Source organism: Phocoena phocoena, chromosome 18 (assembly GCF_963924675.1).
Source record: "Phocoena phocoena chromosome 18, mPhoPho1.1, whole genome shotgun sequence".
NCBI classification, from domain to species: Eukaryota; Metazoa; Chordata; class Mammalia; order Artiodactyla; family Phocoenidae; genus Phocoena; species Phocoena phocoena.
In genome coordinates, this window is record NC_089236.1 from 20,215,865 (window position 1) to 20,230,703 (window position 14,839).

Sequence of the window (14,839 nt, forward strand, 5' to 3'; positions counted from 1 at the left end):
ATACTGTTCTCCATAGTGGCTGTAGCAATTTACATTCCCACCAACAGTTGTTACAAAAATTTTATCTCCCCCAACATCCGTAAAATTTCAGGGTAGGAATAACCTTGTAGAAGTTAGAGTAAATGAAATCTCACAGAGTGGTACTTTTAGTAGCACTTGCTGAAAACACAGTCTAGGAGAATCAAAACACAAAGCTCTTCATCTCAGACTCCCTTAAACTGGATGGGAAGTTTGGAGGTCTGAGCCAACCAGATGGATGGGGGATAAGAGTGGGACGCTGTTAAGAAGCTTCTAGTATCCTACCAGCTCCAAGAGAGAGGGGCTAAGACAGGAGGGCCATACAGAAGACCAGCTCAGGTTAAAAACGGGAGTCACTAGTTAGGGACTTTCTGTGTCCCCCTCCTCCCCCTTGTTCCTGTCGGAACAAGAGCTTATCCACCTGTGTGGCAGCAGCACTGATCTGAGTCCCAGGGGAGTGCATCTGCAACCCACGCTGAGAAAGACGCTGCTTGATCAAAGGACTTAGGAACAAAAATTAAAATGTGCGTGAGCCTTATGGTAGAAACAGTGTCGGTTTATCAGGACAGGGACAGTGACCCCGAGAACGAGGCCAAGATGAGAAGCCTATAAGAGATGTGAATATGGAAGAATCCACCCAAAACACTTTTTAAAGCTCCAAACCTATGCCAAGCTAATTGAAAAATGAAAAATCGGTCTGGCCCAGAGATCTGTTTGGTTTGACTTGCACAATGTGTTTTTTCTTAATTGAACCCAATTGTCCTGTTCAGTTTTCCAAGCACCACTCTCCTGTCATCTTATACCCCAACCCATAACCCGGCTATACGACTACATTAGTCCCGTATGCATTCAGGTTCACAGCTACTGGTATGTAATTTCCAGACTGACTGACTTTTAAGTATTGGATACTTGAACATATGCCGACTGCAGGGATGACGGAGAAAGAGAACAATCATAGGGAAAAGAGGAGAAGAGGGAAAGGCTAGAAATTCCAGCCTTGCCATCTTTGGACGAGGCATCTCCCCACACCCAGCCCAATTAAAACAGCTGCAAATCGGCCATACCTAGGTCCAGTGAAATGGGTACCCACCATAGTCATAGCTGCCTGTCTCTTTCAACTAGCCTTTCTATCTTTGGAGAAATTCCCGAGAGGCAGAACTCAAATTCCCAGTCTTCCTGGTAGCTAGGACATTGGCTCATGGTCTAGGTTCCCCAAAGGCCATGGCAAAACTGTGGTTCCTGGCAAAACTGTGATGTGGAAAAGGGCAAAGTGAACAAATATGATGTCTTTGCCAGCATGGAGGTAGCTGGGCCATCAGGTTCCCAGCGGCTGCATAATTGATTCCCTAGTAAAGAAGTGACATTGACGAGGCAGGAGGCTCTGATGCTCAGTGGACAAAGAAAACAGCAGAAGTTTCCTCATCAGACCAGGTCGGCAACGCAATTTTACTCCTGAAGTTTTAGCCTGGAGCCCAGCCCTCTCAAGAATTCTTTGAACTACTCAGTATCATTTTATTAAACTCATTTTCTGCTAAATCAGCCCAATCAGCTTCTATTGCTTGAAACCAAAATCCATGACTGCTAAAGCAAGCAGTGGTGGATCCATCTCTGAGAACCTTTCACTGGGGTTGCCTTGGGAGAAAGCCATTCGTGCTGATTTCCACGAATCCCAGCACCTGTGAAAGAAGCCCCAGATGTCATCAGGCCGCCCTTGTTCCCGCAGAGGAAGTGCACAGGAGAAAACTCTTTTATATCCTTGCTCTGTGAATCCTAACATGTACTTTCTGAAGTCATATCACATTGCACACCCATTACTCAGTACTCGTGGCAGTTGACTTAATTGTCACCATCTGCAGAAGAGGTCGTTAAGTTTTCACCACTTGCTACTTAGTCAGTTGTGGAAAATGTCAGAGCAGAGGAGTCTGTTCTCAGCCAGTCTGGGAGATGGTCTTGCTCTACATGGCCCTTGTAGCGACTAGTGAACTGGTTCCCTCTTCTCAGACCTCTGTGCAAAGAGGCAAGCAAGACAGATTTTAAGCTAAGCTGCAAGGATGACAGCAAGCTGGTCTGCACACTAAGAAAGGCTGTCGAACATTCTTCTCTATTATTTCTGTCTGCTAGACAATTCTGTATTTACTATAAACAGTAGAGCAATTCTCATTTATAGTCCTCATGAGAATCCTTTAATGGGGATACTATTAAATCCTCCTTTTTTTTTTTTTGGTACGCGGCCCTCTCACTGTTGTGGCCTCCCGCTGCGGAGCACAGGCTCCGGACGCGCAGGCTCAGCGGCCATGGCTCATGGGCCCAGCCACTCCGCGGCATGTGGGATCTTCCCGGACCGGGGCACGAACCCGTGTCCCCTGCATCGGCAGGCGGACTCTCAACCACTGCGCCACCAGGGATAGCCCAAATCCCCCATTTTATGGGAGAAAAAGCTCAGACACATTAGGTGGCTTGCTTAAGGTCATAGGGGATCCAAACTTGAGTTTTCTGATTCGAAGCTGGTGGCTTTTTCTTCTATACGTCAGTGGCTTGCAATGTGGGTTCCAGGGATCTCTGGGATGTTTTCGGGAAGCCAAGGAGGTCAATACTATTTTAATAATAATAATAGTAATAATAATATCCAAAGTAAAGGAGATCACTATCTCAAAGAGCTATCTACACCCCCATGTTCTTCACAGCATTATTCACAATAGCCAAGATATGGAAACACCTGAGTGTCCACTGATGAATGGATAAAGAAAATATGGTGTATATATATTTGTGTCCTGCCTTTTGTGACAACGCGGATGGACCTTGAAGGCACTATGCTAAGTGAATAAATCAGACAGAGAAGAACAAATACTGTATGATTTCACTTATATGTGGAATCTATACAAACAGAGTAAAATGATGGTTAGGAACCCCAGGGTTGGGGGAAATGAGGGTGCAAACTTTTGGTTCTAAGACGAATAAGTCCTGGACTCTAAGGTACAGCGTGGTGACTATAGTTAACAATACTTACTGTATACTTGAATGTTTCTATGAGCGTAGAGCTTTAATGTTCTCACTGTAAAAACAACAAAATGGTAATTATGTAAGGTAAAGGATGTGTTAACTAACCTTATTGTGGTAAACATTTCACAAAATATATGTGTATCAAATCGTCACACTGTACACCTTAAACATACACAATGGTATATGTCAAATATATCTCAGTAAAGCTGGGAAAATATAAAGTGTCATTTGCCCTCTTCTGTTTCATCCTTTTATGAGGGTGCAGGGGAATTTTCCAGAGGATACCTGACATGCAATATAACAGACTGAGGCAGAAGCGTATGTGAGAATCCAGCTGTCTTCTATTAAGCCAAACATTAAAGAGATTTTCAAAACTGCAAAACAGTGCCACTCTTCTCACTGTTTTGTTCTGGAAAACATAAGTATTTTTCATAAAAAATATTATTTATGTTAATATATGATGGGTTTATTCATTTTATTTTAAAATGGATTGATAACTTATCTTCAGTGTTCACAGCTTTCATTTCTAATACAGCAAGTATTTATAGATGTAACCCACAGAAACAAAAACGCTTGGGAGTCCCCAATAATTTTTCAATGTGTAAAAGAGTCTTGAGACCAAAATGTTTGAGAACCGCTATCCTGCATTATAGCTGCCTTAAAAAAAAATATCCAGGGTAGATACAGATTTACCTTGATTGCATTTTAACAATTTGATGCCAGTGCTAAACCTAGATTTTCTGTTTCCACCTCGTATGTTCTTCCTCCTAGTCTTGACTTGGATTGATGAGTTCGTGAATGACAGCCGAAAATCTTGAACTGTAGTGATTATAGACTCAAGCAGCTTCTTCCTCTCAATTCCTAAAGTACCTAGTTCACTGTATGTTCGATTAATATTTGGTCACTGGATGAATGACTAAAACAGATTGCTGTCACAGACAGGGGACCTGCTCGATGCCTCCGAAGAGCATGTGCGCTCGCTCCTGAGTTCAGTTGCCTGCCAAACCCAGCTCAACTCAGCCCCGGCAAGGCCAAGTGCACTTCGGGCCCCGATGGACAGCGATCGTATACCTGTCTCCCTGCCTTTGGACCTGACCCCTGTCCAGAGTCTCTTCACCCACAAGACCCAGCTTAGCCATCCTGTCCCCTACACAACTCTTTCCTGGAGACACTAACCCACAATGATCACCACATTCTGACATCGTGTAGGAGTGTTTATCCCCGTCACCTGTTTTGCCTCTTGATCTCATTCTATCCTGCACTGCTGTCTTTCTAAATCACCTGTGTCTATTTCATTTTCCCTACAAGATCTTAGACTTCACGAAGGTTCTCAAAGGTCTTCTGTGGTACCCACAGAATCAAGCATAGTGCCAAGTTAATAATAATCACTTTGAACTTAAGAGTTTACAAAATAATTGACACATCACCTCACTGTTTTCTCACCGAAGCCCTGTAGGTAAATTAGGGAAGGCCTCTTTTTATTATCTCCACCTTCCAGAGGGAGGCTTTAAAATTCAGCAGCCCAAGGTCACTCAGCTAGTGATGGTGCAAGCCTGTGTCCTGTGATGCCCTAGTCTGTGCTTTCCCCACTGTATCGTGCTCTAGTTTCCTAATACATACCTATTTAATTTACTTGAAAGAGAGCTTTGAGAAAAACAACAGCTCTAGATCTATGAGTTAGGACGGTCAGGAGTAAACCCAGGTCTCCTGATTCTCTCTCAGGTGCTACATTTCACAGCCATCTTTTCCCTTGTGATTTTAGCTGTTAAGGTAGTCAGCACACATGCTGGTTAATCCTATACATAGTTCTCTCACAAGGTATACACGTTAAGTGTCACATAAATATCAGTTTTCCCTCTTTCTGCCCTATGTGGCTAATTGGTAACCTCATTTACTCATTTGGTTTTTGGGCAAAAATTAAGGAAAATATTCTGAGATAATCCAGAAATGCAAGTTGCGTCTATAAAATTGATTATACTTTACCTTTATAATTCCTTATCTTTTCTCTTCTTCTCATTCATTTGCTCACTAATCCCACAAGCATTTACTAAGCTCCAAGTATGAACAGAGCCGCATGCTGCTGGAGGGACCTGCCATAAGTAAAAGAAATGATATCCCTGCCATTAATGAGATTATCATCGCATGGTTGAAATGACATTTCTAGAGAAAAATTCTAAGGCATTAGAAGTGTGAGTTAGCTCAGTGTAAATTATTTATGGAGGCGATGAAGGACTAGAGAGTAAGAAAAAAGGAGTTCTTATTACAGAGAGAAATAATTGGGGGAACGCTTCATACAAGGGATGTCTTGAAAGAAGGATGTCATGAGATATGTCTCAAAAGAAACGTAGAATATGGTCTGGGAACATGATCTCCATCTACAGCCTCCAGACCACCCCCAAATAATCAAACAGTCAAATTAAAAACAAATGTAGCCACAAGACAGGTTGCCTGGCTCCCCACACCCAGCCAGCTGCCACCCCTAGGTCCTTGCTACAGAGAAATTCTGGAGCCCCCCCATGGGCTGGTAGAGCATTTCAGGGGAATGGGTGGCATCAGAACTGGTCCAGGGCAAAATGAAAAAGTGAGTCCATACCTCCCAGATACTATGTACAGTGCATCTTTCCTCCCCCATGGTGCTCAAGTCTTTTAGGAACAACTCAACATGCCACGGACACCACATTCCTCTCTGACCTGCATCCCAAGCTATTCTCTGTGTCTCTCTCCTATGATGGGCTTCTTTCCGATGCCCATGCCCTCAGGAGTTTCCCCTGCTGTGCATCTCTGTGCCTCTACAACTCAAGTTTGGATTAATAGTTGACCCACCGAGGTACTATAGGTACGCAAAATGGGACCCTTCACTCTAGCAGCGGGACACTGCAGTATACCAAGCACACCACTGGGGGAAGACACGGGGCAGAGGGATCTCGGGAGCTACCCAGACCACACTATGTGATTAGCTGGAAAGTCGAGCTACGTGTAATACCCTCCTGAATAGTTCAAGATATAACATAGAGAGAGCACACCACATGGCTATGTCAAAACCGAGAAGGTTGAATAATGACATTAAGACCAGATCACAGAGACCTTGTAGGGTAGGGTGGGCTCCGTCGTTGGTAATGGCTCGAGCATTAGGGACACTGTAGTTCTTCATAACGTAATGTGGTAAATGTGGTGCTTTGTGAAGCCGTGGATGAGAGAGGATGGGGGAATAACGGACTCCCCATAGGCCTGGATTATGAGGGCACCTGCTACAAGCTCACTTTTCAGACGCTGTAACCATTTCTACACACACCTTCTAGATCAGAGTCTCTGAAATGAGGTGTCACATGTGAGTTTCATTCTCCAAGCTTTCAGAAGGAATCACTCCAAAATCTACCCCCTTTTAAACAAATGGAAGGATGTAGTTCGTTAAAGGTGAGGTTCCATCATGTGGGTCAGAGATGAATTTTTCTGGCAAATAAACCTTTGCTCATGAGCACGTTGCTAAATATGCAGTCTAGAAAAGAACACTTTTCTGTTGGTGGATAAGATGATATCCACTTATTACAGATGACAAGTTGAATGGAAGAATTTGTAAAGTAGCTTTATTGGGATTCCAACAACAAAATGAGGCTCTGATAATTTTTTCAAATTCCGTTGTATCATTCAGATTCTGTTTGGGTTTCATGACATACTGTCAGGGGAAGAAGGTGGTGGGTGGACGCCAATCTGCCTGGGATGAGAGATGTGGATGGACTTTCAGGTGTCCCAGTGACAGCTGACAATCCATGTTTGACAAGTCAGAATTCAATTTCTTTATCTTTCAGAGCAAGATCGTCGCATTAAAAGCCCAACTTCCAGGGGGGGACGGGGAAGAATAAATCAGGAGATTGGGATTAACATATACACACTACTATATATAAAATAGGTAATCAACAAGGACCTGCTGTATAGCACAGGGACCTCTCCTCAACATTCTGTAATAACCTACATGAGAAAAGCATCTGAAAGGAATGGATATATGTATATGTATAACTAAAGCACTTCAGCTATACACCTGAAACTAACACAACATTGTAAATCAACTATACTCCAATATAAAATAAAAATTAAATTTTAAAAAAGCACAATTTCTGGGCTATGAAACACAATGGGAAAGGAGCGAGGATCAGAAGAGCAAGAAATCGCCTTTCTAGGAAGCAAGGACCGGGAACCAAGGCCACCAGCTCCTGGGCAGTGAGTGCACGACTGCTTGTACCGCAAGGAGACTTTGAGCATTTCTTCCAAGTATCATGTATGGACTAGGGTAGAACACAAACTTTAAAAGCTTTTTGGAGATTCAGTCATAACAGTCAAAGAATTGAAACAAGGACTTGGGGCTTAACATAATAACCTCACTCAACACTTCCCCCCCCCCCACCCCCGGACAACTCCTGCCCAGGAAGGGGGAGGGATAAAGGGCAGGTTTCTTTTCCTCTCCATCAATTCCCCAGGTTCCTTTGCTGTTTGCTGTGGGAAGTTAGCCTGAGCCCCTTGGAAAATTCATAGATGTGTTTAATGAAGGCAAAGGGCAGAATTGTAAAACTTTACTTGATTTGGTTTTATTTTAAAATCAACACATTTTTACTACACTTTTAATCCTATACCTCTTAGGTTCTCGACACTGGTTGTAGATTAGGATCAGCTGGGTGTTCTTTTGTGTTGATAATAATGTCCCTGTGGGACCTGAATATTAGTATTGTTTAAGGTACTAATGTCAGAACTTCTGGGAATGGAGCCCAGGCAAAGTAATTTTCAAAAGCTCCCCAGGTAAATCTAATATGCAGCCATAGTTGAGAATAACTGCTGTATTGAAAAAAGAAAAAAAAACAGGTGTTGGTTTTAAGGATTTCAGTTTTAAAATACCTGTCTGGCCTCAAAAATAATGTCTCACTGGAGGAAATTTCGCCTTTGAGATGAAAGAATGAAAAAGAAATTATCAAGGTGTAGAGAATCATTGGGGTGTGTGTGTGTGTGTGTGTGTGTGTGTGTGTGTGTGAGTATGTGTATGTTCTATAGTTAGGGTGTTGATATAATTCAGTAGTTATTAACAGCCTTGGGAGCAGAAGCTTTTCTGATAATCTGATGAAGGCTCTATCTTCTCCAAAACAGTGTACATAATGCAAATTTTGCAGATTTTAGGGCTATCACTCTCTTCCTAAAACCGATGTTAAGGACCTCTGATATAATCATAGACGTTTATAACTACCATTAAAGAAACAAATAAGCAGATAAAAATAATCAGCCATAAGAACTGAGAAACCTAAGACTGAGTCTTGATTTTTCCCCCTAAGTTGCTGTGTGATTCTAAATAAATTACTTAAGCTTGCTAAGCCTCAGTTTTTCTATATAATGAAATGTTTATCTGCCTATAGGGCAATGTGGTTAGTATTTTTACAATTTTGTAAAAAAAAAAAATCAATTCAGAGTAAATGAATACAAGTAAAAGTACTTTGAAAAGTTACGATTTATTGTCAGAGATATTCAGAATTAATCTAAGAAGAAATATACAATTTCTTGGGTAACTGAGATGTATGTCTCGCTTTCACTGCTATGTACACCTGCCCTGTCAGCAGACCATCAATTATAAGGAATTCAGCAACTCTTGAGCTAACTCAGAACTAACTCTGTATTAGATGGATGGTGAGTCCCAGCCCCAGTTGGCCTATATATTCAATCTCTCTCTCCCTGTGGTATGATGACGAGCCTTTAGTATTCACTTTCTGTCAAACTGCTAGTAAATCCATACTTATACGTTGAAAAATTTCAGCATGTGTTAAAATGCAAAGGGAAAGTAGTAGTTTCAGGGGAAATTAAACCTATGAACCAAAATTTGGTCTTTTTCACGGGAGTCCTGAGGTATTTGTTTCTTTCCTCTCCACCTCCTACCTGACCTGAGGACCTGGGGATTCCCACTGGTTCCCTATCAGAGGATCTCTCCCTAGTAAATCAACCTTCTTATTTCCCAAGGAAACACTGTCTCAGAAATACCTTCAGTCCCCAAATATTAAAGTGTAAAAATCTAGGATTAAGAATAAAGCTTGCTTTTCACAGCCAGTGCTACAGGGTTAGAGCCATTTATCCTGACTGTGGTAACATGTTAACCAGAAGTGCAAACTTTATACACAAAGACTAGGCAGGCCTACCCTAAAAGAAAGACACCAGCCAGAGCCTTCATGTTCCTGGGTGTCAATGTTTCCTATTATTTCATTGTCTTAGTCTGAATAAAAAAAAATAAAAATGAGCAAGGAGTATCCAATACTCATACTGAATTTTGATTGCTGTTTTCCACTCCTCAGAAAAATATGTTGAACAAAATGCAGAGTCACGTAGCTCAAGCTACTGTCTGTTTGTTCATAAAGGAAAACGCTTTATACGCAGAAATTTCAAGTGAGAGGAGATCTCAGGTCTCCAAAAGCAGCTATTATCAAACAAAGCAATCAGAAAATTAATGCACTGGAGATGGCTGTGACCACAATCTTGGCTATCAGGGAGTGTCTTCGTCTCTCTTGGTAGGAGCTCGTTTTCGAATTGTTTATTGTACCCACAAAGTCTATCTAAATGTTCTTTGCCATAAATCCCTCCCCCTCTTTTATAGAGTATTGCTTTAACTGTCTAGGTATTCTTTCCCTAAACCCTTGCTTACCATCTACTATGAGTAAGACACTGAAAAGAATGGTATTTGAGAGCATTCAAGATATTTTTGTTACATATAAAGAGGATGGGCCATTGAAAGACCTAATCAGTTTGATTCTGCCCCTCCAAACCAAGGTCTCCCTAGTAGATGACCTATCTGTGTCCTCTTGCCCCAGCTGCTTTAAAATGGCTCTTCATCCCAGGGAGCTAATGGAGGAATCTGTACTTCAGTGAAATGGCTCCATCATCCCTTTCCCTCCCTGACCACAGAAGTTGGGCCATTCTGGAGGGGTGTGTGTGTGTGAAAGAGAGAGAGAGAGAAAGTATGTCTTCTCCTCAAACAAGGGCACGGTACATATCTGAATTCCAAATGAATGAAATTTGGTGTTTTAGGTAATCCTATCTTCTGGTAATTGAGAATTGCCACTTATATAAATTACCAGGTCACAAACAAGTAGGGCAAAAGGCTCTCAAGGTGGTGACTTCCTTTGTATTAATCAGGAAAATGCACACCCAAGAGTTGAATAACAAAATCATATACTTTTTTCTTGGACAGTTGATATTTTGTTTCTGTATATCATGACTAATCATAATGGCTATAATTCATCACTTCAGAAAAGCAATCTACAGTTCTAGCTGTACAAAACTAAAATGGATCGAGACCCTTTGCCACCCTGGCAGAAGATAATAATTACATCATTATTTATTAACTATAGCGACAATAGCCAAAAGTCTTTTTAACTTCGTTTGATTTAAGATCTATTATACGTTATAGTCCAGCATACACAAGCCAAGCAAAATAGAACAAAATTAGAGAAAAATCAAGTTCGTGTATTTAATCTGAATAATCCTGCAAAGAAAGCTACTCTCATGTTTACCTACCATTGGTAGAACATCTACTCTGCACTAAGCACTGTCCTAGGTGTTCTGCATATTTGATTCATTTTATCCTCGCCACATCCATGGAGGCATGCTGGTTGCATCCGTTCTAATTAGTGAATAACTACACTAGCAAAGATCCTGTAGATTAGTACAGGCAACACCTTTCACAGATAATATGTTCAAACATTAGAACAACAAAACACTCTTCTTGGAAACCATGTCTTAACTTTTACAATCAAGAGTTTTTTGAAGGATAAGCAAAACTGATGCGTATCCAGAATCTCAAAGGATGTCCCGCTTGGAGCCACATTTCTTCCGTCTCTTCTTGGCCCACACAATGTTCCCAGAAACAGGCCAGGGACAGAGAGGAATGAAGGAAATGAAGAGTCATCAACCACACTGAGTGCCCTTAAGAACGGCTCTGACGTCATTTGCCTCCACCTTCCACGAATCCTGGGATGGCCCTGCACAGACAAGTGACAGATATTGACAACTCAGTCTGTGAAGATAGTGGCGAATGTCACTGAGGGAGATTTGTGTTAAGCATTGCATTAACTCAAGCTAATGTACCCTCCTTGCAAGGATGGCCAGTGTGAGGTGACGCGAGGTTAGGACAGTCCGATCCATAGTTGGATGGAGATGAGCTCTGTTCTGAGTATGCAGAAGTTAGATTATAGATCCTCAAAGGAAGTTTTTCCACGGATAGCAAGAGTCAAGCACGCGGTAGCTCCCACCCCTGGAATGAACCTGTGTTCCTGGCTGGATTGTGACAACTTACTAGACTCTAAAGGGTGGTCAGAAGCAGGGACCAGGACACTCCCTATTATACAGTTCTGAAGGAGCTGAAAACATGGGCAAGAGTTAGGAAGACACTTTTTGCTGCCTATCCCAGGGTGCCCCTGTGGTATCTACCCTTCACAAAGGAAGCAACCTTAAACTAAGTCATAAAGAGTATTTGATTCATGTTTCCTCTCCTTTCTCCATCATCCTGATTCTTCCTTTATGAAAAACACATGATTGCCTGGCCTGACCAGTCCCAGGCCAGTAGAGGAAGACATTCCCACTTGCCCCGAACTGTACAATGGTGGTTGTGGCCAGCTGGTCCTATCATCATGGGGGAGAAATTAGCATGATTAGAGGCCAACTGTTGCCTTCATTCCCCCTGCTCCCTCCTCTGCCTGAGCCTAAGACCTTTACAGGTTCCCCAAATGGCAGTGACAAAGCAACTGACCACGACTCACGTTCCCATATATTTCTCAATACGTACCCAAATTTGTATTTGTCAATAAGAAAAGTCTCTGGCTGCTTAGTTGTTTGTAATCCACCCTTTGGTATGCGCTACTTATAAAAATATTATTAAAAATATATAATGACTTTTATGGGACATTGGAAATGTGAACACCAACTCTATATTTAATGATATTAAGGAAATATTAAATTTCTATTTAGGAGTAGGAATGGTATTGTGATAGTATTAGGATTTTTAAGAGTGAATAGCTTATATATATGTATATATATGTGTGTATATATATATATATATATATATATATATATATATATACTAAAATGTTTACAGAGTAAATGATATGATGTCTGGGATTTGTTTCAAAATAACATGGGAGGGTTGCAGCAAGTAGGGATATGGGTGAAACAAGATTGGCCTTGAGTTGATCATTGTTGAAGCTGGGCAATAGGTTCATTGTGCTGGATTTTGTTTTGTTTTGTTTTGTGTTGTTTGTATATGTTACAATTTTTCCATAATAAAAATATTTAAAAAAGAATCAAAATTGGTTAAAGTTAATTTAAATTCACTTTAGAAAACATGTTTTTCAAAAATACTTTAAGATATGTGCAATTTTATGATTTAATGTTAAATGGAATAAGAAGATATAAAACTACACATAAAATATTGCATGCACATATATATATATGCATGGAAATGGAAGAATAAAACTACACGAAAAGTAAATTATGGTTGCCCCTGACTGGCAAGAATACATGTTATTATTCTTTACTTGTTACTTCTTTGCATTTTCCAAATTTTCTAGAAAGAAAATATATTTTGTTTTTGATTTTATGAAGTTATTTGTATAAGCCATGCTCATGATACGTAAGGGGAAAAAAAGTGCTATAGAACTGTATATGAAATAGAATCTGAATTTGTTTTTAAATGTGCGTGCATGGTGTGTGTGTGTGTGTGTGTGTACCTAAAATAAACATCATCAAATTGTTAATGATGATTATCTCTGGGTGGTGGCATCATTTGGTAACTTTTATGTTTCTTCTTCAGTTAATAAGTATAATGTTATAATCAGAAAAATATAGCATGAAAAAAATTAAACTTAGATTTATTGTATTTCTTTATAAGTAAAGGATTGTCTATATAGGGCAATGTAAATATAAGGAACTATGTAATATATATTTATAAAACAGATAAGTAAGTCCAAGGGAATTTTAATTCTCTTTGAAAGCATATGTTAAGGGTTTTTTTAGATTTTTTTTTTTTTTTTTGATGTGGACCATTTTGAAAGTCTTCACTGAATTTGTTACAATACTGCTTCTGCTTTATGTTTTGGTTTTTTGGCCACGAGGCATGTGGGATGTGAGCTCCCCGACCAGGGATCAAACCTGCACCCCTTGCATTGGAAGGCAAAGTCTTAACCACTGGACTGCCAGGGAAGTCCCTGTGTTAAGTTTTGAACAATGCTAATATAAAATCCTGTGAACAGCCATTATGTGGTGATGCTCCTGCCTTCATATACTAAAATTCCTTAATAATCATGTTTCATTTTCTGTCCAACTCCAGGTATATCTATGCCAATACCAGTCTTTGGGCTCCAGGATGATTCGAAGGTCTTTAAGGAAGGGAGTTGCTTACTCGCCGATGATAACTTTGTCCTGATTGGCTCTTTCGTGTCCTTTTTCATTCCCTTAACCATCATGGTGATCACCTACTTTCTAACCATCAAGTCGCTCCAGAAAGAAGCTACTCTGTGTGTGAGTGATCTTGGAACACGGGCCAAATTAGCTTCTTTCAGCTTCCTGCCTCAGAGCTCCCTGTCTTCAGAAAAGCTCTTCCAGCGGTCCATCCACAGGGAGCCAGGCTCCTACGGCAGAAGGACTATGCAGTCCATCAGCAACGAACAGAAGGCTTGCAAGGTGCTGGGCATCGTCTTCTTTCTGTTTGTGGTGATGTGGTGCCCCTTCTTCATCACCAACATAATGGCCGTCATCTGCAAAGAGTCCTGCAACGAGGATGTCATCGGAGCCCTGCTCAATGTGTTCGTTTGGATCGGTTACCTCTCCTCAGCGGTCAACCCTCTAGTGTACACACTGTTCAATAAGACCTACAGGTCGGCCTTTTCCAGGTATATTCAGTGTCAGTACAAGGAAAATAAAAAACCATTGCAGTTAATTTTAGTGAACACTATCCCGGCCTTGGCCTACAAGTCTAGTCAACTCCAAATGGGACAAAGAAAGAATTCAAAGGAAGATGACAAGACGACAGATAACGACTGCACTATGGTTGCTCTAGGAAAACAACATTCAGAAGATGCTCCTACAGATAATATCAACACAGTGAATGAAAAGGTTAGCTGTGTGTGATGGACTGGTTGCCATGGCAACTGCGGAGGGCACACTGAGCAATTTTCCCCTTATCTGGGAGGAAAAAGGAAAAAGAAAAGAAAATAGGGAGACTGGAAAAGATTAGGCCAGTCTAATGGAACCAACAATAATATCTATATGCCTCATTTTATTATGTCAGTGAAAAGCAGGGTTCAATGCCACAAAACGTGCACTTCAAAAATATTCTGACAGCATTTCAGCTGTGAGCTTTATGATATTATTTTTAACATTGTAAGTTATATGTCTTTAAAATGATTAGCTTTTATTGTATAATTACAATGAGGCCATAAATAAATCTAAATTTTCTTCTATTTGCAAGTGAAAAACTTGCTACTATGTTGTTAATTGATGGCATGAGTTGGTTACCTGTCGCTGTAAACAAAAATAGCTCTAAATAGTGAAACATTGGATGAATATAATGGCCTCTTACATAAAGAAAAAATTCTCTTTAAAACTTACCATAATACACGTTTTGGATGACAATAACAAAAAGACACTAAAGACAGTGTTATGAAATCTGTATTGCTAAGATACTTAAAAGAAATACTTGACAACTTTTTCAATCCTGCTTTTTCATAGATGCCATTTTGCAATATTCACAAAGTCGCTGGTATTTGCTGCATTTCAAATTAATTCTTCTCAGAAGTGAACAAGATTT

General features: G+C 40.6%; 1 protein-coding gene across 1 annotated transcript in view; it reads left to right on the plus strand.

Moving 5' to 3' along the window:
- HTR2A (5-hydroxytryptamine receptor 2A) overlaps window positions 1–14,173 on the plus strand; it is a 55,734-nt gene extending 41,561 nt beyond the window's left edge. Inside the window, exon 3 of the mRNA XM_065896065.1 lies at window positions 13,361–14,173. Coding sequence (XP_065752137.1) covers window positions 13,361–14,160 — 800 coding nt within the window. The 3' untranslated portion in view covers window positions 14,161–14,173. The remainder of the gene's footprint in view (window positions 1–13,360) is intronic.
- Window positions 14,174–14,839: the final 666 nt, after the last annotated feature.